This window comes from Chlamydotis macqueenii, chromosome 13, assembly GCF_036417535.1.
Source record: "Chlamydotis macqueenii isolate bChlMac1 chromosome 13, bChlMac1.mat, whole genome shotgun sequence".
NCBI lineage: Eukaryota > Metazoa > Chordata > Aves > Otidiformes > Otididae > Chlamydotis > Chlamydotis macqueenii.
The window spans coordinates 22,026,995-22,048,617 of NC_141568.1; the positions used below are offsets into that span (position 1 = coordinate 22,026,995).

Below are 21,623 nucleotides of genomic sequence, written 5' to 3' on the forward strand. Positions count from 1 at the left end.
CAGTATCGTCATTATCACTTTCCTCTTTTTTGAACTCTAGAGATAAATGATTTGGATATGAACATCTGAGGAACCTGAAGGTGCACAAGTCCATGGGACCGGATGAAGTGCATCTGCAGGTCCTGAGGGAACTGGCGGATGAAGTTGCTAAGCCACTGGCCATCGTATTTGACAAGTCATGGCGGTCTGGTAAGGTCCCCGATGACTGGAAGAGAGGGAACACAACCCCCATTTTTAAAAAGGGGAACAAGGAAGACCCGGGCAACTACAGGCCGCTCAGCCTTACCTCTGTGCCTGGCAAGGTCATGGAGCAGATTCTCCTGGAAACCATGCTAAGGCACATGGAGAGCAAGGAGGTGGTTGGTGACAGCCAACATGGCTTCACCAAGGGCAGATCTTGCCTGACCAATTTGGTGGCCTTCTATGACGGGGTTACAGCATCGGTGGATAAGGAATGAGCAACAGATATCATCTACCTGGACTTGTGCAAGGCATTTGACACTGTCCCGCACAACATCCTTCTCTCTAAGCTGGAGAGACATGGGTTTGATGGACGGACCATTCGGTGGATAAGGAGTTGGCTGGATGGCTGCACTCAGAGAGTGGTGGTCAACGGCTCAATATCCAAGTGGAGACCGGTCACGAGTGGCGTCCCTCAGGGGTCCAAGCTGGGCCCGGCCCTGTTCAACATCTCTGTCGGCGACATGGACGGTGGAATAGAGTGCACCCTCAGCAAGTTTTGCCGATGACACCAAGCTCTGTGGTGCTGTCGACACGCTGGAAGGGAGGGCTGCCATCCAGAGGGACCTTGACAGGCTGGAGAGGTGGGCCTGTGCCAACCTCATGAAGTTCAACCAGGCCAAGTGCAAGGTCCTGCACGTGGGTCAGGGCAATCCCAGGCACAAACACAGGCTGGGCGGAGAATGGATTGAGAGCAGCCCTGAGGAGAGGGACTTGGGAGTGCTGGTGGATGAGAAGCTCAACATGAGCCGGCAATGCGCCCTTGTGGCCCAGAAGGCCAACCGCATCCTGGGCTGCATCAAGAGGAGCGTGGCCAGCAGGTCGAGGGAGGGGATTCTGCTCCTCTACTCTGCTCTGGTGAGACCCCACCTGGAGTACTGTGTCCAGTTCTGGAGCCCCCAGCACAAGAAGGACATGGACCAGTTGGAGAAGGTCCAGAGGAGGGCCACGAAGATGATGAGAGGGCTGGAGCACCTCTCTTATGAGGACAGGCGGAGAGAGTTGGGGCTGTTCAGCCTGGAGAAGAGGAGGCTCCGGGGAGACCTGATAGTGGTCTTCCAGTACCTCAAGGGGGCTACAGAAAAGATGGGAAGAGAGTCTTCAGCAGGGCCTGTTGTGATAGGACGAGTAATGGTTTTAAAATAGAGGGGGGTAGATTTAGATTAGATATTAGGAAAAAATTTTTTACGATGCGAGTTATAGAACACTGGAACAGGTTGCCCAGAGAGGTGGTGGATGTCCCATCCCTGGAAATGTTCAAGGCCAGGCTGGATGAGGCTCTGAGCAACCTGATCTGGTTGGGGATGTCCCTGCTCCTTGCGGGGGGGTTGGACTAGGTGGGCTTTGAAGGTCCCTTCCAACCCTAACCATTCTGTGATTCTATGATAAGAGTACAGTTTGTTTAGATTATGCTATCAATATTTTTAGGCGGAAAGTGAACATACTGATGTGAAAACATCAGATTTGCAAGCACAACTTTTAGAGGCGTGATTGAATACCGCAACTGTTGAGGTAAAGGGACGGCAGGGGATAACCCTCCCCCTCAACGTTAGCCTTGTCTTCTTCTGGACTGAGGTGAAAACCAGAGAAACAGTGCTTAACGCTTGTTGAGAGCTGTCCGCTCCAGCGGAGCTGCCTCCTGCCGCTGCTGCCCGTGGGCACCAGCAGCTGGGACGCGGTACCGGAGCGGAACGCACCACCGCTCCGCAGAAACACGACCGCCCGGAAGCTCCCGCGGAGCGCGGGCCACCTCCCCGCCGCGCCGGAGGCACCCGAGAGGCCGCTACAGCGCGGCCGTTACACGGCTCCCCGCCCCCTCCCCGCGCGGCCAATCCGGCGCGCCCCGCCCCGCCCCGCCCTGCCGGCGCCAGGCGGGGTGGGCGGGCACTCTCGGGCGGCGGGGGCGCGGCTCCTTTGTCGGAGCGCGGTGTCCGCTCCTGCCGGCCGCGCGCCCCAGGCCTCTCCTCCCGCCCTCCCCGGGGCGGAGCGGCCGGCGCTGTGGCAGCGAGCATGTCCGCGAGCAGGGCCAAGAAAGTGAAGATGGCCACCAAGTCCTGCCCAGAGTGCGACCAGCAGGTGAGGCGCCTGCCGGCCCCGGCGGGGAACGGGCACTGGCGCCCCCCTTGGGGGGAGGAATGGCGGCCCCTCCGCCTCTGCCCACCCCGCTGGCGGAGGGGCTCGCCGGCCGCCTCGGCGAAGGCAGGTGCCTCCTGCTGCCAGGGTTCTGGCTGACGGGAGGGCCGGGAACCGTGGGCGGGGCTGCGGGAGGTCGGTGGGGTCCGAGCCCCCTGCCTCTGCGGCAGAGGGGCGCGCCGCGGCCGGGCTCCGCCGGCTGCCGCCCGCCCGCCGGGCCGGGCCCCGCCGTCCGGCTTCCTGTTTCCTGCTCCGTGCGGGCTATGGTCGCCCCTCGGTAGCCGCCGCCGCCGAACGGGTGTTCGCGATGGGAGCTGTCGGCTGAGCTTTGGAGGAGGAGGGGGGGAAACGTTAAACTGTCTCCGTGCCGCTGTGAAGCAGTGTTTACATGCAGTGAATAACTGTTGCCTTTGCAGGCTCCGCTTGGAGTGCGGGTTAAATACCGTGTTCCATTTTGCTGAACGGACGTCCAAAATTGTTCATTTGTGCGCTAATATTGTCTAGTGACTACGTAATTTATTCACAAATATAATGAACTCAGTAATTTACACAGTGGAGTTTGTCCTTTGGGTGACGTGTGTGCCTAAGGCTGGTCAGGAGAGCGTTCACTTGTGGTGTTTTCTCATGGAGTGCTTTAGAAACAGCAAAATTGAGACTTTCATAGAATCATAGAATGGTTTGGGTGGGAAGGGACCTTCATAGCCCACCCAGTCCAACCCCCCTGCAAGGAGCAGGGACATCTCCAACCAGATCAGGTTGCTCAGAGCCCCAGCCAACCTGGCCTTGAATGTTTCCAGGGATGGGACATCCACCACCTCTCTGGGCAACCTGGGCCACTGTTCCACCACCCTCAGTGTAAAATTTTTTTCCCAAGATCCAATCTGAATCTACCTCTCTCTATTTAAAAACCATTACCCCTCATCCTGTCACAACAGGCCCTGCAATTTTGCTGCAATTTCTATTAAGGGGTCCAAATATATGCATGAATGGTTGTTTGTGTCTCACTGCTGTTCTGTTATGTGTACAAAATGGAGTTACTGAATCATTAACAACAGCTGATTTCAACTGTTGCTATATCACGAGCTTGTCTTCATTTGTGCTTTTTGCTGGTGATGATATTACTGTTAAAAATAGGCCAGCTGGTCCCAGCAGCACTCCTCCACTGGAACAATGGCACAGTGCTGCAGAAGGCTGCAGTGGGGCTCAGCATGGGGGGAGAGGCTTTTTCATGTAATCCTGGGAAACACGTTCCTCTTATTTGATCCTGGAACTTGACTTGTATGCACTATTTTAGCTATATTTAAAAAAGATAACTTCATGCTATTATTCCTTACTTAAAAGGATTTTTTTTTTTAAAGTCATATTACTTGTTCTGACTTGCATAGTTTTTATAGTGTTTCTACTCATCCTGCAACAGTTTGGAATGTTAAGCTGGGGGGGGGCATTCTTTCATCTTTTAAGCAATAGATGAGCCACTGCAAATGCTCATGTGTTATGCACTTCACTGAAGTCCTAGTTCAGAGAAAAAAAAATAGTGTGCCAAGTTCTGATTATTCAGTTGGTGAAAGGAGAAATTAAAATAAGCGAGAAGTTGAATATGAGAGTGGTGGTGGGATTTGGTTGTTTTTTTTGTTTTATTTTTATAAATAAATGCAGTGAATGTCAAACCACCAACAGTAGGAAGGTCAAGTAAGCAAACATAGGCTTTTTAAGCTGATGCTGAAACTGTCACTTTGTTCTGTGCTTTAAAAATAAAATGTGTGATATGCATATGTCAGTGTAGATTTTCTGTTTGCAACTCCTCTGTGCCTAACATGGAATGAATATGTGTGCTGCCCCAGCACAAGCATTGCTCATAGGACCTTGTTTGCCAGTGCCAAATGTTTGAGAGAGGACAAGAAACTAAAACCGACGGTACAAGTAAGCCCTTTGCAGAGTGTGGGGAAGCGCTTGTTATAACTCTTAAGTGGTTTTGTCCTGTACTCATGTTTCTTAAATTCTTCTGTAAACAAGGGCTTTGCATTTGTTTCTGATTTCTTCGCTGGAAGTGGCGTGCATGGAAATACTTAGACAGCCACAAATATTGGAACACAATATTGAGTAACACTTCTTAGGCTTTTAAACTTCTGTTGTAATTTAGATGATATGTACTTGCCACTTAGAATTTTTTAAAATAAAAGAAGATTTTTTTAAAATGATATTTTCACAACCAAAGCACAACCCCATTGAACTAGGTATCCTGAAGTACTCACAGTCGATCAGAAGAAATAATTATCACTTCTTAGTTTAGCTTCAGGTAAACTTTCTTGTATGGGAAACTCAATTTATTTTTTATTAGGAAAATGTTAAACAGGGTAAATAGTGTTTGTAGGACTGTGTTGCCTTAATAATTATTACAGGATGTTACCAGTGTAGGTCTTCAAAGGATTAACTGCTATCTTTCGGTGAACAAGCCATTTCCCACCTAATACCCCCAAAGGACACATGCCTATGTGCCAAACCTGTAACACGAGAACAATATTGTTCTGTTAAACACAGTTAAGTTCATGGATGGGAGTAGACCCAGTATTTTCCTTGTGTCTGCCTTTCCTTGTGTCAGCCCAATTTTTTTTTTTTTTTTTTTTTTTTTTAGACTGAGCCTGGAAAGGCAGTTATTGGAGAGACCTAGGTGTTCAAAAAATGGGCATAAATGGAACTCCTATATCACCTTAACAATATGAACAAACTGTCTGCTAGATAGTGTCTTGTAGTACTCTTATATTGACTTATGAACAAGGAGATAAGTGTGCACACAAGTCTGCTAAATTCTGAGCTTTGAGGATCATTAAATCTTGATTAGAGTTGTTTTTATTATGTCAGTGTCTCCATAAAGGGAATTTTAAAAGCCTTTAGTTGTGTAAAACCTGTATCAAAAGTCTATCTGTAAGCTGTTTATAAGGTGAAGTACAGGAGTTAAGATGTGCTACAGAAAGCAGAAAAAAAAATGGTTTATTCTGAGTAGCAGTTAAGTTCCCCTCGACAAATTCGTGTACTGATTTGGCAGGTTTTTTTCCTAGCCAGTAGAACGTTGGAACTTGGTTCTTCTGTGTGTCTGGTGGGCAGGGAGTCATGGTTCTGTACTCCTGTTTGTTTTAGTGGACACTGGCAAACTTGTAGAGACCTGTCTTAAAGAATTACATTTGAGAAATTACGTCCTGGTTTGGTGTGGTTTTTTTTTTTTTGGTGGTTTTTTTTTTTTTTTTTAATCCCCCCCCCCCCCCACTGTTGTGCTTCAACATGACTTGACTTTAAACAGAGATCTGGAAGAGACTAACACACTTGCTTTGCTTTGTATTTTGAGTCTTAAATCTAATCAAAGCAATATGGAGTATTCCTTGCTACTTTAAAAGATATCAGCTTTAAGTGAAGGTAATGAGGTTTTTAATTTATCAGCATCTTTTTTTTTAGTTGCTCAAAGTAAAATTTTTGTCATTTTTCATCTAAATGTGGTGTTCCCAGATTTTCTCATCTTGTTTCAAATTGTATTGTGCTGGGGGAATCTTCTGCTCCTGACTGCTTAGTTGATCAGGAGAAGCACTACAGTCTCAAACTCTTCGGCCTGTGGTCAGCCTTTGCCTAGCTATGGTTATTTGCGTTTTGAATTAATGAGGTCCTTCTGTAATGAGCCGGCCTTGTCTACAACAAGGGTGTTGTAGAATGTGCTACAAATGCATCTGTTTTGCTTTGGGCTCTGTTGTGCCTTCTGTTTAAAGCTGCTCCTGCACTCTGAAGGATTTGCTTTCAAAAGCTTCTGAAAGTGAATGTATTCAGAACATACTGAGAGTTTTAAGTTGTCCTTTTTTTTTTTTTTTTTCCTTTTTTTTTTAAAGTCAATGAAGGAAGCAAAACTGGGGATGTCTGACTGATTTGACTGGGGATACTCGAGAGCTCTGAAGAGAAGTTATATTTCTACTCTAATTCACTCAATTTAGTGGTGTCCACTTTCCCCAAGACCCTTCCTGAACACTCTGGGGAAAAGGATTTGTAGTACAAACTGGTCACAGCAGTTGTACATTTCAAGCTTGATTTCTAACAACTGCATAAAGAAAAGGCTTGGTGGGTGATTCACAGCAGAACCTGTTTTTACGTTTAAATACAATTGTGTAATATGTAAGGCCATAGTTTGCAGTACAGACCGAATTTGAAGAAGTATCTCTGAGGACAAAATGCAAGTTATTAGTTTTTTTTCCTTCATCGGACAACAACTTTGTCATAATTTGAAATGATCTGAAATATTTGTCTTTTGTTTTCCCAGGTTCCAGTTGCATGTAAATCATGTCCCTGTGGCTACATATTTATTAGTCGAAAACTCTTGCATGCGAAACGCACTGAGAGATCACCACCCATCACAGGTAATACAGAGACAGGAAGAAGGGGACAACAGTTCTTTCCCTTTATTTCTTGAAGGCAAAGGGTAGAGTATTTTCCTTCTCTGTGTAAATTGGCTGTTGTCAGTTCACTTTACCTTGAATCTGTGCATAGTAGACTTTTAATATGTTACTCTTTCTTGAATTTTGAGGTGGGAGGAGAAGCTGATGTTTTCAGTCTTACTTCCTTTGTTCTTGTGACGTTGGCATTTATTCTGTGTATATTCTAGCTGTGCATATTGGTCACTATGCGAAATAGCTCCTTACAAAAAGCTTTCTGTTAATCATGTTTTGAAGCTAAATGTCTAGAGATACCGAAGGGATCGTATTTCAGAGTACTTTTTTTTTTTTTTTAAGAAGAAGAAGTTATGCTGAGTTGTACTTATTCATGAACACATGAATGGTACTTTGTATCAAATTGGTCATATGTTTGATCTGAAACCAGGTGGGTCTTGCTTCTCTCTGCATGGTTAAATTAAAAATAGTGTATTTTTTGTGTCTTTTATTGATGGGCACAGTAAGAAGTCTGTTGAATATGCATTCTCATGTGATTAACGTTCTTGTTGTGTTCGTTTTTATCACTTCCTCCAGTCTTAGTAGGAATTAGTCAGAGCAAGCACCTGTCAGGGAAGATACTTTTTTTTTTTTTTTTTTTTAAAAAAATCTGGTTTATAATGTCTGCTTAAAAAAATTACCTACCAGGCCCATGAAATGGAAACTAAGTATCTGATATTTTGTATCACTATTTTGAAGAACACTTGTCATTTACCAGCTTGTGGGAATTACATAATATTATGCTAAACAATTGAACTTTCAATGTGGAGGAGGTTAAGCAATGCCTGTGGTACTGTTTGGAAGCGTTGGTCAATTCTCTTTCCCTCTCCCTGACTGTTTTATTTAAAAGTTGATAAAGTAGTTACCAAATGAAGCTGAAGGCTGGTAGAGCAAAGTTCTTGTATAATTCAGCTTTGTACACAGGAGATACACCGGGGAGAAAGAACCCTATGCACAAATACGTACTGGGGGCCACTCTGCTGGAAAGAAGCTTTGTGGGAAGGGACTTGGTGAACAGTAGGTTGAATGCGAGCCAGCAATGCACCTTTGCAGCAAAGGCAGCTAATGGTATTCCAGGCTGTGTTAGGCAAAATATTGCCAGCAGGTCGAAGGAGGGGATCCTTCCCCTCTACTCAGCGCTGGTGAAGCCACGCCTGGAGTACAGTGTCTGGTTCTGGGCTCCCCAGTACAAGAGAGACATGGACATCCATCTAGTAAAGGCCGCAAAGATGAAGAAGCAACTGGAGCACCTCTCCTCTGAGGAAAATCTGAGACAGCTGGGACTGTTCAACCTGAAGAAGAGAAGGCTCCGGGGAGTCTAATCAGTGTCTATAATATAAATACCTGGGCGGAGGGTGTAAAGAAGATGGAGCCAGGCTCTTTTCCCTGGTGCCTAGTGATAGGACAAGAGCAGTGGGCACAAACTGACACACAGGAGGTTCCCTCTGAATATCAGGAAACACGTTTTTACTGTGAGGATGACTAAGCACTGGTACAGATTGCCCAGGGAGGTTGTGCAGACTCTGTCCTTGGAGATACTCAAAAGCCGTCTGGATGTGGCCCTGGGCAACCAGCTTTTGGTGACCTTACTTGATCAGGGGGTTGGACAGACTGGTCTCCAGAGGTCCCTTGCTGCCTCAACCTTTTTGTGGTACTGTGAAATACAGCTTTTGTATAAACATTAGTACCAGTTACTCTGGTGTCCAGTTTGTAAACCTCACGTCTATACAAGGTTAATGGGACAAGTGCAGCAAAAGGAAGCAAGTTCCCCAGGAAGATGCAGTGGGAGACTATGTTTACGTGTGTTGTGCTAATAAGCTAACTGCAACTTCTTTTAGAAAACACTGTTCCAGTATTTTCAACAATATAGCTACTGCAGAGTGGAGCTGCAGCCTTGCAAATGTGCAACTCGTCTGTGTTGAATGGTGTGCTGTGATGATTTTTTTCAGTACCCAAGATGGCTAATCTGTGCTTAACTTACAGATAAACCTCATGTAAATACTTTTTTTTTTTTTTTCTTTTCACTCTGGTGTGTAGGAAAACAATATGTCTCCTTAGCATTACGTATGATGAAGCCTTGCCGTAGGCTAGATTTGGTGGGACATATATGCTATGTAATGTGGCATTTACTGACAGCATTGTTGACTCAGCACATTGATTTGTGTGAGCAGCAGGAATGATTTCATTGTTGGTGTCAAAAGATGAAGTACTTTACTGTTCACCTATATGATAAACTTTTTTTTGACTGGTAGAAACATGCAATGGGCTGTCTTGATGGTTGTGATTGCTATGTTGGTTTTTTTTTTTCCATCTTACAAGAAACTGAACTTGTGTACTAGCAAGTGTTTCATGTTGCAGAATGCATCTGATGTAATTAAAGGCTTGATCCTTGTAATCACAGTGTTGTTCTGGATCTGACACCTTAATTTCTGTGTGAATATTGTGCAGATATCATTGTTCTGTAAGAGTATAGACATCTAACCACATTTGCTAAGAGATTTAAAGAAAAAAAGGTGATTGAGTGGGATAAGCACTAAGAGTAAATTAAGAACACAGATGAAAACAACCCTACATCATACCACCTCTATTCATTTGCACAGAAAACAAGAGTGAGGCCAAAAGGAGACGGACAGAGAGAGTTAAGCGAGAGAAGATAAATTCTGCAGTAAATAAAGACTTAGAAAACCGAAAAAGATCCAGACCTAACAGCCATTCAGATCATAGCAGACGAGGAAGAGGAAGACCTAAGAGTGCCTCAGCCAAAAAACACGAGGAAGAAAGAGGTATGAGAACTGGAGAAATATGTTCACTGGGTTTTGTTTTTATAGTAAGATTGTTTTTTTTTTTTTTTTTTTTTAATCAGTAAACCTTTATACCATTCAAACTGTTTAACTAGACTAGTTCAGCCAATACCCAATATCTTAATATGGGGAAGGGACTGCTTAACATCTGTAGAGACCTCCGGTTTTGTATTTCAATGTCTCATTGGAACTAACTATAAAGAACTATGCCTGTATTTTTTGCCACCAGATCAATTTTCAATGTGTAGGTTGAAAGACATTGGACTATAGTGCTTAGTAGGTTTTTTTGGTTTGGTTTTGTTTATTATTTTTTTTTTATGTACTGCTGCTCTGTATCACAAGGGCAAGGCCAGGTTGGCCGGGGCTCTGAGCAACCTGATCTGGTTGGAGATGTCCCTGCCTCCTTGCAGGGGGGTTGGACTGGATGGCCTTTAGAGGTCCCTTCCAGCCCTAACGATTCTGTGATTCTGTGACAAACGATGTTATCAGAGAGTGATTAGGATGACTGAGTTGCTTTAAAAGTTTCTTGAAACCTTTTGGACGGCTAAAGTAGAAAAGGCATCCTGAGTCACCACTTGTCCCATGTTTCTACAGAATAATACTCTAGAGAAAAGAATATCTCTTTGCTTATTAAGGTTCCTTGGTGACCTGCTGTTCTTAATCTTTGTACAATAAAGAGGCTATTACATGCACTACAGTAATTTTGGAGCCCTTGAAGTATGTGACTATCACTTAGGATTCCTCTTTTTTTTTTAATGCAGTGCCTATTGACACTGTATTTGCTATCTGTAGTTTTGGAGATCTTAATTTTAGGCCTGAATAATTAGTCTGGAACTTAGCATAGACTTAAAAAGTCTGAAAGGCAGATTAGCGGGGAAGAACAAGACTTTATATAAATATTCAGAAGATCTTGTTCTTAAAACTACTGAAACCATCAAGCATGCCTTATGGCGTAACTCAGAAATGCAATTGTTTTTGTCCCCTGACCACTTACTTGTTAACTAAAATGGGTGTTTATCTGTTTTGCAGACTGAGTTGTCTTTACTTCGCCTTTTCAGAACCAATTTTGTTTTCTCTGTTGTTTAATGTAAATATTAATTTTTAAAGTTCCTTTCCTGTAAAAACAAAGTATAAATTGGGATTTTTTTGGTTGTTGTTTCAGTGCTTTGGCTGTGGAAAGAGGAACTGAATTTGATTTCTCTATGTTTTCTGGGAGGCAATTGCTTTGCTTTGTAATAGGAATACACTGATCTCTTCACTGTTGCATATGGCTTACTGCTGTATGCAGCTTCACAGAATACAGAGCTTCCCTGTTTGTCACTGATCCAAGCTAGATTTTGTCTAGCACCTATACGATCATTTCTAGGCATTTTACTGCCGGTCTAGTTCAGAGACAGCTTTAGTTTGAAAATTCGTGCAGGCTTGTTGTGTTGCCCTGTAAAAGTAAATCTTTCCTGTTGCCTCAAAAAGAGGAAAGCAATCTAAACAATCAAAAGAAAAGATCCATTCTTTGCATTAAGAGAATGGATCTTTTTGTAGTCTCCAAAAAGCACAAATTTGAAACCATGAGGGATATTTAGAAAACCTGTTTTCCTATCCAAATCTAGGCTGAATGTTTTTAACCTCTTGCTGCGTACTCCAAAGTGTGACAGTGCTCTGAGGTAGAAAACTAGAAATATGCATGTGGTGACATCTTTGTATAAATGTGTGTTGTGTGTTGTTTTCTTGGTGTTTGGTGGTGTGTTTATTTTTTTTTTTAAAGTTGAATCTCACTTGAGAAGATTGTCTTCATTTTGTCCTGTCCTGCCATCCCCTTTACTTGGTACTGTGACTACTGCTACTATTTTATCCTTGACTTTTTCTGCAGGGCTGGTGCAGAGCTTGGGTTCACACCCATTTGTAATTATCTTTGCTTCTCACCAGTATAGCACACCTTATTGGTTAGGAATAAGTGGGTTTAGAATGTTTTCTTACTTCTGACTTATTTCTGGTTATGTCAGACTGTAATGTGTGTGGACCACTGTGGTGATTATTGGGCAGATTTGAAAAAAAACCCAAAACAACATCAACAAAAAAAACCCAAAAAAAGTTGATGTATATGCCTATCACGGCTATAAAAATAAATTCCGGAGAGAACCCGTCATTTGGTAAGTAATTACAATAAAACAAGTTAACATTGACTTATACCTTTTCAAGTGGGTTATAAAATTGACCTAACTGCTATGTGTGGAGCAATTAGTGGGGAATTTTAGAAATATTCTTCCTTTACCAAACCTGCTGCTTGATAGTGTTGTTTGTGTAAAAGCATGTTAAGCAACTTTAATTCTTCTTCCTCCAATTAAGATGATTTTTATCTGACTCATTGCTAGTCCTTTTATCAGTCTGTGTATTGTTGAAAGTCAGCTCTGGAGTCCCAGACATTAGCTTAGTGTTAGATTTTAAGTATATTATTGCTTTGCCTATTGTGTATTTCTAGGATATTTTGGATGCATATTACTTGCCGCTAGAGATTGTGCTGTTCTCGTTTCCCCCAAAAGACTTGAAAAGTGGCCACTGCTTGCAAAGCTGTTAAATATTTGGTGCCTCTTAGGCTTCTGCAATACCTAATTAATTTGTAGATGAAAAACAGGAGGACAGGAGCACCTCAATCACGATAACATGCAAGAGCAGATAATCTGTCTATTTGAAGACCTCTCAGCTGTGAAAATTTTCTTCCTAAAGACACCCATGACATCTGTACCTTTGCTTCCTTGCTTGTGTCATGCTCTTTTTGTACATGACGGGCTTGTTCCCAGTTATGTCTGTGCCTTTTGACTAGTTCTCTTGTATCCTTTCTGACTGGTTCACGTTAGAGCAAAGAGCCGCAGGATTCAACTGCAATTAAGAAGAATAGGAAAAGCAAAGTGGCCTTCTAAAATAAGCTATTTTTTCAGGCAGATTTAGTAAGAAGGAGTGGAGGGGGAGGAAAGAGGAAGCTGATGTAGGTTGAGGGGATATGGCAGAGTTGGGACCCAGAGAATATTCTTATCATGTGTTTCAGGGACATGCGATGACCCTGGAAAATAGGAACTTCTCACTGCAGGTGTGGCATGTCAAAATTGCCACTTCATTTCTTTGTCAGAAATGCTACAATGTATTTTGAAAATATAGACTTAATAATAATCTGTGGGGTTTTTTGTTGTGGTGGTGGTATGGTTTTTATTTTACTGTGTGGGACTGTGATACGCAGCTAGACAGGTTCCCAAGCTACCTTGTTGTCTAGGTAACAAGTTTGGTTATATTAAAACAAACAAAAAAAACCTCTTGTATGCTGGAGGAAGTGGTATTGGTTATTCTGCTCCTGCAAGAGGTTACCATTGAATGAGACTCAGTAAGAGTGGGCTAGAGTCTTACTAAAGCATACTTGGTACTTGACAAAGGGTGAATCTTTATAAATATATATACATTTCAGTATCCTGATAAAACTTAAGCTGAATTAAACTTCTTGACTCAAGTTTTCCGTTTCCAGTAATTTCCGATTGTATTACTCATACATTTGCTTGCCTAATGTGCACATTTACTATCTTGCATAGTGAATCTCAGAACTTTGGATTTTGAATCCATACAAAATTTATGAGGGGAGAGGGTCCATATTTGATTTATACATAGATCACAATTTTAAGGGCTGTGGGTCTAGTGGGTTGCAGGAGATCTGGGGATGTGAGACATGCTACATGCTGAATATTTTTACCTAAATAGCCTCTTAGTTTTCTATCAAAAGACTTTGTATTTTTAATGTCTTACAAAAATGTTATTGTGAATCTGTAAGACAGTCTTTTGCTAATAATAGAGAAGTGAGTCAAAACTACTTTCAGGTAGTACTGTGAAGCAGAAAGTTTTAATAGCGTCTGTAGAAACCACAGCATCCTATGAGTAGCATGTGATAAAACGTTACGGAAGTGCAAGCACTTTGCTAGTTACTGATGAGAAGTGGAGTTGTCCTGAGAATGCATAAAACTTGAAGACCTGTGTTAATCCCTGATACTACCTGATATCAAGATTTCAGTTCTTTAAAGCTGAAGTCTCTCAGAACAAGCCAGTACCTTGAGAGGACAGGGGAGATGGGAAGCTTGAGAAAGTTTTTTAGCTAAGCAGCCTACAATGTGTTAACAGTAACCAGAGGGGTGAAAAAAATAAAAATAAGTATTTTCAGTTTTGCTGAGTGCTGACATATTCAGGTGGTAGTTGGATCTGTTTGGATCAGGAGGTATGAAATAAAGAGAGGGGTTTAGATATGAAACTAGAAAAGGTTAGTGTGGAATAACCAGTGTGCATAGTATCTGTGCTCAGAACAACTCCCAGCATAGTTAATTTGTAAATGGTGGGAGGGAGGAAGTGGAGCAACTGAGACCGAGAGTACATAAACTGATTTGTCTTAAACTACAGGGTAGGCCTTAATTGAGAAACTGAGTTTTGCTGCTTCATTTCAAACTCAATACACTAGTGAATATTGCCTTCTGTAGCCAGAGAACAATTCACATTTCAAATATCAATATGCTTTGATTTATTATACTTTGCTAAGGCAAGTTTCTCATTTTCAGACTAAAAACCAATGCATCTTTGTGTGTGCAGGCTCCTCACTAAGCAATTTTACTTGCAAGGAAAGGTGAGCTTATGTGTGATTTAAGTTGTCTAGAAATCTTTAAATAGAGGATTTAGTTGCTGTGTGTCTCTATCAGTATTAAATCAGAACACAGTGGTAAAGGCTTTTTCAGTTTCTCCTGCTTAGTTGTTTAACACCAGCACTTAACTTCACAGTGAAGGTAGTCTGCTGAGTGACATCCGTAGCTGTTACACAGACAATCAGATGTGAAGCCACATCTAAAATTGTTATGAATGTGGACGCATTGAAGGAATAACCATGTGAGCAGGCAGAGATAGGAGATACTGGGATCTTTTCTCCACATGGTGCTTTCCATTATTTTCCAATGCTGCTTTGTCTTTCACTTGCCTACTGCTAATTTAGGTGTCTTGGTGGAGCAGTTTGCCAGAGCATGCTGTGGTCAGAAAAACCATGTGTGTGTGTTAATGCGACAGAGGGGTCTGTCAGGTGAGCGTTGTCTTGTGATTGTAAATTAGTCCAGGCTGCTGTGGAACTTGAATTTGTTGTGTGGTGTTTTTGGTGTTTTGGTTTTTTTTGTTTTTTCTCCTTAATGAGTTGCATCAGGTACCGTGACTGGCTAAACTGGGACAGAAATTGTCACAATCTGGCATAAGTGTTATTTGTGAAAATACTATTCTATTAATTTTGTCATATGCTTTAGTGTACCTGAGCGCTGCAGTATGGAAACTTCTTGATGGCTTGCTGGTGTGTATCTGTAGCCTCAAAAGAAGCCAACTTCCAGAGGGAATTCAGAGGCTTTCCCTCGCTCACTGAGGTGTTGGCATTGTTCAATATCTAGGATAAGGTTGAAAATCTGCAGTGTAGAAAGTCTAGAAATGTTCATGGGGATAAATTGGGAAACTGACTTCTGACATGTATTTGCTCTTTGGTCTTGGACACTGTAATTAAACTCTTGGTTGAGGATATGGTGAAATATCTTTGTTTTCTAGGATAGGAGGTGTTTATGTAAAAGCAAAAAAAAAATCAAACAAACAAAAAAAAAAACCACCCACCCCAAAAAAGCCCAAAACAGGAGGAACACTTGAATATGCTTTTCTGTCAGGAATCAATATAATGGTTAGTGATTCGTTCTTTCTTTGTCATTAAAGAACAGATATTCAGTCATGATTTTGGATGACTAACTCTGTGACTATTCTAGCACCTTTGTGTGCCTCCATTCCTTTCTCCTCTCTCTTAATCCCTCCCTGCATAGGAGTTGATTGTCTAACTTCTTTTCAATTCCAGTACTCCATTCCACATAATTCATTAACTACTTTGTAACTTGCATTAACTTTGGATAATGGAAAAAGCTTCTAATAGTGACTTTTTTTTCTTCTACAGAGAAACAAGAAAAAGAAGTTGACATGTATGCTAACCTTTCAGATGAAAAGGCCTTCGTATTTTCAGTGGCCTTGGCGGAAATAAACAGAAAAATTATCAATCAAAGACTTATTCTGTAGATTGTAAGCACAATCTGATGCATTTATATGCGGAATGGCTAGCGTATTTCCAAGGTGTCGTGGACTCTGGGAAAGTGTGTTATCTGCACCAACAAGGACTGTAGTATTTCCTGTTAAAATTCTGCTGCTGTTCTTGGAAATCGAATTCTGTCTCTACAAGTCAGAAAGAAAGTGTTCACACAATTGTGCTGTGAGAAATCAGAAAGCAGATATGTTTTACACCTTGAAGACAAAGGCTAGACAAATGCACAGAGAGACTGCACCCATTCCAGAGCACTTCTTTTAAATTTGCTGCCAGAAATGCAATATTTTAAATATTTTCAGAAATAAATGATTTTCCTTTTAAAATTATATATTTCAGATTTTTCAGCTATATTTCCATTTACGTATGTACAGTTCACATAACTTTTTAATAAATTGATATTCCAATATTTTATTTAACTGGAAATTAAGTACATTTGTGATACTTAGGATGTATGGTTTTAATTCTCTTAGAAATCTGGTATTCATCCTAGGCATGACTTTAGATTTGCTTTTTTCTAATAGGTGCGATATAATTCATATAGGAACAAAATTAAATACAACAGGATTGTATTGTTTATGAATTATCTCTATAAAATTATTCCCTGTTACACAGAGTTGTTTTTTAAAAATCACGTGTACTTTTTGGGGTCAGACTCCTGAAGTTTGAGTGCTAAGCACTTGTTCTGTAACCACTGCTTGCTGGGTGTCTGCCTTGCCCAGACGGTAAGTACTTCTGCCATACTCTTTCTTGTCCCATCATTTGTTGGAGAGGGGGAGAAGTTGGCGTCAGATGTAGATGTGCAGCTGCCATTTTCTTACTGGTATTTCCAAAAGATGAGGGTATCCTAGTTCCTTTTACTCGCATCAGCTTTTTTTTTGGTCTGTCTTATAAAAGTGTAACTCTTAGCAATATTGTTGTCGGACTGTTGACAGTAAATACCAAAGGAAATACCTGAGTGTCTGAAAATGTTGAATGTTTTCCCCAAACCCATTTCTACCAAAACAGGTCAGAGTAGTCTTTAATAAAGTAATATAGTACAATTTGAGACAAAACTCTTACATTAGTAAATATAGGGGGATTTTGTCTTATGGTGGGGAGGGGAGTCAAGCCCTATAAAATCGAGGGGGAGGAGATGCAGGAGGCTATTACATTCATAAAATCTGACATACTAGCTGTTTGTCACCTTTCATTCCCTCTTTTCTGAGAAAGGGAATGCAACTAAATGTCTTCAGTATCACTCATGCTTTTCAGTATCACATTGCTTTATTAGTGAGAATGAGGTTCTGCTACAGAGCTGATCTCTGGATGGAGAGAGAGATTATTATGAATACAGCTAGGCTATCAAATACTGACTGTTTATTGGTTAAGGAAAGGAGCTGCGGTAGTTTTGAGTTAAGCCACAAGGGACTGATCAAAAAAAGCAAAAGCAGGAAATATGGAAAGTGATTTTTTTTTTATTTCTGAACTTCTAAGGAGTAATTTGGGTCCATTTTAACACTGGACAAGAGGGTTGGGTGTGGAAATGCACTTAAACCACTAATCTATGTTTGTCTTTATTCCAGTAAATGAGGAATTGCAAACACAAGACCTACTTCCCTACATCGTGTAGACTTCTGCTTTCCAGAACTGTAGCCTGTCACAGATAGTGGTAGGATAGAGCATGCGTTTGCGTGGTAAGTTAATAAAGTCAGAATGACAAAAAGGAAGTTCTAATTTTGAAAACTTAAGATATGATCAAGGCTTGTGTTGCTTCTCTTGCTGGAATAAGACCTACTGTGCTAAGGAGGGACAAAGGGAACTACTAGCACAGTTGGTTCAGCACTCTAACCTGCGTTCCTACAGACATTGATTTACTTCTGCTGCTGTACATGGAATTAAAGTTATCTTTAGAGGGCTGAAGTTATTGTCAGATGTGACAAAACTTAACTTACGACTTTTACATTAGATTGGTGCCTTCTCTGATAAGTACTGAAAAATGCATGCATGCCTCTCAGAAGTGAAAGGCTGTTTTTTCTCCTTCATTGGCGGAGACTCTCTTGAAACGATAGTTGAGTTCTATTTCTGTACTTCTTCCCTTTGTCTTCCCTGGGTCTCTGCTGTTAGCTCTTTCTCACTTGTGGTCGTGCTATTTTTCTTCCTCTGCTGGCTTCCAGTTTCTTTGAGAAAGCTGTGATGGAAGCAGATGGCCTTGAAAATATTCTAGGGAGAGGGTGGTTCTTTGCCAGTGGAGCTCGCAAAGCTAGAGTCCTGATTTTCTTTTCTCAACAACCAGGAACAAACCAGATTCTCCTGGAAACCATGCTAAGGCACATGGAGAGCAAGGAGGTGGTTGGTGACAGCCAACATGGCTTCACCAAGGGCAGATCTTGCCTGACCAATTTGGTGGCCTTCTATGACGGGATTACAGCATCGGTGGATAAGGGATGAGCAACAGATATCATCTACCTGGACTTGTGCAAGGCATTTGACACTGTCCCGCACAACATCCTTCTCTCTAAGCTGGAGAGACATGGGTTTGATGGACGGACCACTCGGTGGATAAGGAGTTGGCTGGATGGCTGCACTCAGAGAGTGGTGGTCAACGGCTCAATATCCAAGTGGAGACCGGTCACGAGTGGCGTCCCTCAGGGGTCCGAGCTGGGCCCGGCCCTGTTCAACATCTCTGTCGGCGACATGGACGGTGGGATAGAGTGCACCCTCAGCAAGTTTTGCCGATGACACCAAGCTCTGTGGTGCTGTCGACACGCTGGAAGGGAGGGATGCCATCCAGAGGGACCTTGACAGGCTGGAGAGGTGGGCCCGTGCCAACCTCATGAAGTTCAACCAGGCCAAGTGCAAGGTCCTGCACGTGGGTCATGGCAATCCCAGGCACCAATCCAGGCTGGGCAGAGAATGGATTGAGAGCAGCCCTGAGGAGAAGGACTTGGGAGTGATGGTGGACGAGAAGCTCAGCATGAGCAGGCAATGCGCCCTTGTGGCCCAGAAGGCCAACCGCATCCTGGGCTGCATCAAGAGGAGCGTGGCCAGCAGGTCGAGGGAGGGGATTCTCCCCCTCTACTCTGCCCTGTTGAGACCCCACCTGGAGTACTGTGTCCAGTTCTGGAACCCCCAACACAAGAAGGACATGGACCAGTTGGAGAAGGTCCAGAGGAGGGCCACGAAGATGATGAGAGGGCTGGAGCACCTCTCTTATGAGGACAGGCGGAGAGAGTTGGGGCTGTTCAGCCTGGAGAAGAGGAGGCTCCGGGGAGACCTGATAGTGGTCTTCCAGTACCTCAAGGGGGCCTACAAGAAAGATGGGGAGAGGCTGTTCAGTAGGGCCTGTTGCAAGAGGACGAGAGGTAATGGTTTTAAAATAGAGGGGGGTAGATTTAGATTAGATATTAGGAAAAAATTTTTTACGATGCGAGTTATAGAACACTGGAACAGGTTGCCCAGAGAGGTGGTGGATGCCCCATCCCTGGAATCGTTCAAGGCCAGGCTGGATGAGGCTCTGAGCACCCTGATCTGGTTGGGCATGTCCCTGCTCCTTGCAGGGGTGTTGGACTAGGTGACCTTTGAAGGTCCCTTCCAACCCTAACCATTCTATGATTCTATGATTATTTGCTTTGTAGACAGGACACTTCAGCGTCTTGCAAAAGCTGTTGTAACTCTGTGGCTGTGGTATGCAAAGACAGATTTCTTGGAACATGTTCAGTGTCTGAACTGGAAAGTTTCTGCATTGTATGAAGTAGGCATCAGCACAATGGCATCTCAAGAGCTCTGTTTTTGTCTGTTAGGGATGATCAATGGATGAAACGCTGTGGCAAGTCATTGTAGATTAGAGAATCGTAGAATAGTTTGGGTTGGAAAGGACCTTTAAAGGCCATCTAGTCAGCCCCCCTTGCAAGGAGCAGGGACATCCCCAACCAGATCAGGTTGCTCACATCCCTGGCCAACCTGGCCTTGAATGTTTCCAGGGATGGGGCATCCACGGCCTCTCTGGGCAACCTGGGCCAGCGCTCCACCACCCTCGGTGTAAAAAAAATGTCTTCCTGATGTCCAGTCTGAATCTACCTGTCTCTGTTTTAAAACCATTGCCCCTTGTCCTGTCACACCAGGCCCTGCTGAACAGTCTCTCCCCATCTTTCCTGAAGCCCCCTTTAGGCATTGGAAGACCACTATCAGGTCTCCCTGGAGCCTCCTCTTCTCCAGGCTGAACAGCCCCAGCTCTCTCAGCCTGGCCTCACAGCAGAGCTGCTCCAGCCCTTTTATCATCTTCGTGGCCTCCTCTGGACCCTCTCCAAGAGCTCCATGCCCTTCTGATGTTGGGGGCTTCAGAGCTATAAAATGTATTGGAAACTAAAATAAAACCAGTGACAGCGAAATGATGAGAGAGTAAAATTCGATGTACTGCAGCTTTGATTTACTTGGAAACAACATAGTTTCCAAGAAGCAAGAATAAATATGTAACACTTCAGGAAGTTGCTTGTGCAATTTTTCTTGCTGATTCTTTAGTTCCAGTATAAGGTTTTAGGCCTTGAATGTCTGTATGGTTCAGTGCACATTTTTATGGTTCAGTCTAACTTAATTTGTTTCACTGCATTTTGTAGCATGAGACCTCAAACAGAAGAATAATTTTATTTCAGAAGAATTTAATTAGGCTGCCTTTTTTTAATTCACTCAAAAGAAGACCAAATACATCACAACCACAAAAATACCGCTCACCTCTATACCGCCTTTGTGTTGACTTACCTGACTAGATGACTTGATCTTCTGAACTGAATAGTTTAGGATTTTACTGGAGAACTGCCTGTTTATAAACCACCTTCTAGTAAGCCCTGCTTTCTGCCACTTTTCCCTTTGTGTTCTGAAGAACTATGCTCCCAGTGTTTAGATTTCTGTGTAATAGCATGTCAGATCATCACGCAGATTGACAGTTCAAGTTCTGGCTTGAATTTTCTCTGTATTTACTCTATTCTGCTACTAGATGGCAGGCTTATTCTAAAGACAATTACGGTCTATTCAGACATTCTTACTGTCACTACTAGGAAGAGCATAGTATTCAGTTTTTGGTGAAAGTACACTGCAAGATTATTTTTATTTAGAACATCACGAACTCATATCTAACTTAGTAACATTCATTAGCAAGATTTTAAGCTCCTATCTGCTTGAAAGTAGATGGCTTCCTCAGTTTTGTAGGATGTTAGCTCTTGAGCTGTGAAAACTGGTAGAGATGAATAATTTGTCAAGACTAAAGAAGTCTGAACTTTCAAGTGGCAGTTTAATAAAAAATGGGTTAAGGAAACTTCACCTCCCCTGGAAGTCCTATATATGCAAGTTTTCTTTGGTCAAATTTGCAAAAAAATCTCTAATTTTCCTGTTATTTTCAATCTAATAATGTTATGATTGATTAAAAAAGTTGAAAATGGAGCCAGGTATTGGGGAGTACTTTGCAGATTATCATCTGGGCAGCAGGATTTACGGAGAGGGAGACTAGAATGGAGACATTTACTTAAAATACCAGGTCATAAACAAGGTCTTTAGGTTGGTTTTCCTTAGTGCTTTTAAATATTTTTAAAAAGTTTTTCTAGTTTTTTTTTTTTTTTTTCTAGAGTGAAACAGTGATTCATTCAGGCTGCTAGCAGCACCATATCTTCCTTGTATCCTGGATTGTAGTATCAAGGATGCTTAATATCTTATTGCATAACAGGACACGGTGCTTGACTTACGTTCTTTAACCTACTGATAACCTGTGATTAAACAGCATAACCAGGAAACTGTCTTAAACCACTGTTTAGTTTAAGTCTTTCTGAGTGGTTGTTCTCCAGAATATGATTCCTCTGCATGCATCAGCACATACAGATATAGCTAGTGTCCCGT

The 21,623-nt window shown here is 42.5% G+C and overlaps 1 protein-coding gene across 1 annotated transcript; it reads left to right on the plus strand.

Annotated features, from left to right (window-relative positions):
- Window positions 1-2,141: 2,141 nt before the first annotated feature.
- On the plus strand, window positions 2,142-16,177 carry HDIP1 (HDAC and MIER1 interacting protein 1). Its single transcript, XM_086758399.1, has 4 exons — window positions 2,142-2,316; window positions 6,668-6,764; window positions 9,434-9,616; window positions 15,618-16,177. Exons 1-4 carry the CDS (start codon window positions 2,251-2,253, stop codon window positions 15,734-15,736), a joined length of 465 nt encoding a protein of 154 aa, XP_086614525.1. The 5' UTR covers window positions 2,142-2,250; the 3' UTR covers window positions 15,737-16,177.
- Window positions 16,178-21,623: the final 5,446 nt, after the last annotated feature.